A 4,347-nucleotide genomic window follows, 5' to 3' on the forward strand; every position below is an offset into this window, starting at 1 on the left:
GGCCCTCCAGCGAGAACAGTCTCAGGACCAGTGGGCACAGGGACCTCTGGCAGGCACAGAAGAGAACCAGCAGGTGCACGGGCCCCTGGCAGGGACAGAACAGAACCAGCAGGTGCACGGGCCCCTGGCAGGCACAGAACAGGACCAGCAGGTGCACGGGCCCCTGGCAGGCACAGAACAGAACCAGCAGGTGCACAGGCCCCTGGCAGGGACAGAACAGAACCAGCAGGTGCACAGGCCCCTGGCAGGGACAGAACAGAACCAGCAGGCACACGGGCCCCTGGCAGGCACAGAACAGGACCAGCAGGCGCATGGGCCTCTGGCAGGCACATAGCAGGCTGCAGCTGCACAGGGCATTGACTCTGCTCAGGCAGCAACAGCCGGGTGCAGTCCTCAGCTGGCTTCTTAACCTCCAGGGGTCCAGAGTCAGCTGGGGGCTGAAACCCAGTGTGGAGTTGTGATATGATGTGATAACATTAGGTGGCTGCATTATAATGTGAATGTATAATATTGTTGTCAGGCCTCTGTGTAACTGTAGGAGAAAAATAGTTTGATAGAAACAGCATTAGAATAGAATAATCCTTTAATTGTCCCACAAGGGGAAATTTGCTTGTAACAGCAGCCAGAAAGACACATATAGAAACAAACAGGACACAGAACAAAAACATACACTCATCCCTGTTGGACAACATCTCCCACCCCATGCAGGAGACTGTGACAGCACTGAGCAGCTCCTTCAGTGGCAGGCTGCGGCACACACGGTGTGGGACGGAGAGATTTCGCAGGTCTTTCCTCCTCACTGCTGTCAGGCTCCACAACAATGACTTTAACTGATCAAACACACACATTCACACACTCTGAGTGCAATACTCTTTTTCTGACAAAGTTGTATTTTTACTCAGTTGTATAAAGCATTTGCATTCTATTTCTATCCTATTGTATATTTTATTCTATTTATTGTACTGTATATATAGTATTTTATTTTATTCTATAATTAATGGGAGGTGAAGAGGGACAGCAGACATTAGTCAGGTACAGAAGCAGCAGCTCAGTGCTCTGTTATGTTGTTATTTTAAAAAGGTAGATGTGCCCTCTGATCATGGATAATCAGTCTAATGAAAGAAGTTTTATTCTGTCAGGATTTAATGAGACGATGAATTTCACAGTACCCCTCTTCTCAGTTACTTTACTGTATTACTGTGTGATTTTGTTCTTCAATATTTCTCTTGTGCTGCTCATTGTCTTGGATGAAAGCCTCCACGAACCTATGTACATTTTCCTGAGTAGCCTTTGCATTAATGCCCTTTATGGAACCACAGGTTTCTACCCCAAATTCCTTTCAGATTTACTGTCGTCTTCTCACAGAATCTCCTATGAAGGGTGCCTTTTACAAGCTTTTATCATGTATTCATTTGTGTGCTGTAATTTGTCTATTTTAACTGTCATGGCCTTTGACAGGTATATGGCTATATGTCGACCTCTGCACTACTACTCTTTCATGACTAAGAGGAGGCTTTCACAGCTGGTGTGTTTCTCCTGGCTGACACCTTTCTGCATTTTTGCCATCAATGTTGTGCTTACAGCAAGACTCAAGTTATGTGGTATAAAGATTCAGAGAGCCTTATGTCTAAACTGGTTAATTGTTAAACTTGCTTGTCCTGAAGCTGACACTTTTTCAAATAACGTAAGTGCATATGTGATACTTGTCGTTTATCTGTCTCATTGGCTTTTCATAATTTGGACTTACATATATATTATTAAAACATGTGTGAGGTCCAGAGAGGACAGAGTAAAGTTTACGCAGACCTGTGTGCCCCATCTGACTTCTGTGATCATAAATTTCACTGTAATGGTTTTTGATTCGATGTACTTGCGCTTTGTCTCCAGAGATTTACCCCAAAGCCTCCAAAACTTCATCACTCTTGAATTTCTCATCATCCGTCCAGTTATGTATCCTCTCATGTATGGATTTAATCTCACCAAAATACGAAACAGAATCTCGAGTTTAATTTATTTGAAAGGGAAATGATTTGAATTCAAAAATATTCAAAACAGATGCAGCAATATAAATACAAGTCTTTCTGAAGGCACTTGATTCAGAAACATTTAGTCATGTTTGCCTTGTCTAAGGCAAACATATATTTGGACTAGACTAATTTTACTAATATTCTTTGTTATATTTGTCATAATATTACATAAATTTGTCATGTGTCATATTTGCTCAATCCAGCACGAACGTTAAATGAAAACAACGTTTTTTTTTTCATTTTTTTGACTTCATTTTAAAAAGGATTCTGCATGAGTTTTTAAGTACTGTTGTAAAATTCATCTATATACCATTCAGAAATCATCACAAATTGACATTTCATTACCTTGCCTTGCTGTGTCTTCATGTTCAAGGTAGATTAGCTGATATATGTGCAAGTTGATTAAACAGGTTTATTTCAAAGTGTTTTAGGTTTAAAGTAAACAAAATATTGTATGAAATATTCTGTTGTAAAGGGCTGGTTAGTGCAGGAATCCCTGTGTGTTACATCTCAGTTTATCACAAAGGTCAGTTAACAATGCTTAATGTTTCTTTTTTTCCTATAAACACGTTACATGTATAAATATAAGGATCAGTGTTATTAGGCTGTATTTTTTCAGTAGTATTTATTTATTTATATAGTGTTTTTTTTATTATTATTTTGGAAAAATAGTAATAGTAATTGAACTGTTACCTACTTTTATTTGGCTTTTTTTTGTTTTTAAATTTATATGTAAATTTCTCTCTGTACATTAATTAATGACACCATAATTCTGTACTTTTTGAAATCTGATCATATATCCCCATTGCTTGACATACTGTAGTATTTACTACTTTAAAAATTAAAGTTTTGTTTAGCATATCAAGCATAAAATTGTGCTGTTGTTGTTTTTTTGAAGTTTTTCAATCCCATAGCATAAAATTAAAAAACAACAACAACAACAACAAAAAACAATGCAATAATAGTATTTTAACAGTAACTCCCTTCTCTTCTATTCCTTCCTCGCCTTAACTAGGAAGGAGGCTCTCTCAGCTGGTGTGTTTCTCCAGGCTAACACCTTTCTGCCTTTTCTCCATCAATGTCCTGCTAACATCAAGACTCAAGTTGTGTGATATAAACATTCACAGAGTCTTGTATCTAAACTGGTTAATAATTAAACTTGCTTGTCCTGATGTTGACACCTTTAGAAAAAACATCAGTGCAAATGTAACACTTATTGTTTATCTGTGTCATTGGCTTTTTATAATTTGGACTTACATATATCTTATTAAAACATGTGCGAGGTCCAGAGAGGACAGGTTAATGTTTATGCAGACCTGTGTGCCCCACCTGATCTCTTTGATGACTTTCCTGTTTTTTCTTGATCCAGTGTACATGATATCTGGCTCTACACGTTTACCTCAAAGCCTCCAAAACTTCATCACTATTGAATTTCTCATCATCCCTCCAGTTATGAATCCTCTCATATATGCATTTAAACTCACCAAAATACGAAACAGGATATTGGGTTTATTTTATTTTAAAAGAACTTCAAAATTAAGACTTTCTTGTTCACCAAATAAAAATAGACCAAACTAAAATTTCAAAAATGTACATTATTATCTTGTACATGACAGCAAATGAAGGCATCATAACATTAACTATAAATGCACCAAGACAACCAAGTCTCAGTAAAAAGCATTATTGTTTACTTAAATTTGACCTTTAGACTATCAAAGATCTAGACAGCTTACACATATTTTACCTTTTAAAAATTATTGTTTTTTGTTTTTTACATTTTTTCAGATGTAAACTAAAATGCATTTCCACTTCTGGTTTTAGGTTTAATCCAGGTCATCTTATCGTTTGAACTTAAGGTGTCATAATGCCATATCTCTAACACGTTCCATTAAGATGTAAATTGGTCAATTTATTGTCATTTACAGTAAATAGGTTTATGTTTCTCAAGTAACAGACTCATATTTATATCCTTTTTTCAAGCATAAAATGTCTGAGTCTCATGAGTGACGTGTTTACTGTGGCTCAAAGCTTAGCCAGTTTTTCGGGTGCCTCTGTAGTCTCGCTCATTGTACACTTATATCACAAGGCTAATTCAGAAAATGTAAATCAAATCAAATCAAATCACTTTTATTGTCACATCACATGTGCAGGTACATTGGTACAGCACATGTGAGTGAAATTCTTGTGTGCGAGCTTCACAAGCAACAGAGTTGTGCAAAATACAATAATGTAAACAAGCAAAATACAAGAATGGCTACATCTGAAACTAATAAATATATGTACAATATATAATAGTATATGCATTTTTGGATGTGTATAC

At 37.0% G+C, this 4,347-nt stretch overlaps 1 protein-coding gene across 1 annotated transcript; it reads left to right on the top strand.

The window, feature by feature from the left end:
• Window positions 1–1,035: 1,035 nt before the first annotated feature.
• Window positions 1,036–2,029, top strand: LOC113008354 (olfactory receptor 10Z1-like). Its single transcript, XM_026145713.1, has one exon. It carries the CDS (start codon window positions 1,085–1,087, stop codon window positions 2,027–2,029), a length of 945 nt encoding a protein of 314 aa, XP_026001498.1. The 5' UTR covers window positions 1,036–1,084.
• Window positions 2,030–4,347: the final 2,318 nt, after the last annotated feature.

The sequence above is a fragment of the Astatotilapia calliptera genome, chromosome 16, assembly GCF_900246225.1.
Source record: "Astatotilapia calliptera chromosome 16, fAstCal1.2, whole genome shotgun sequence".
Classification (NCBI taxonomy): domain Eukaryota; kingdom Metazoa; phylum Chordata; class Actinopteri; order Cichliformes; family Cichlidae; genus Astatotilapia; species Astatotilapia calliptera.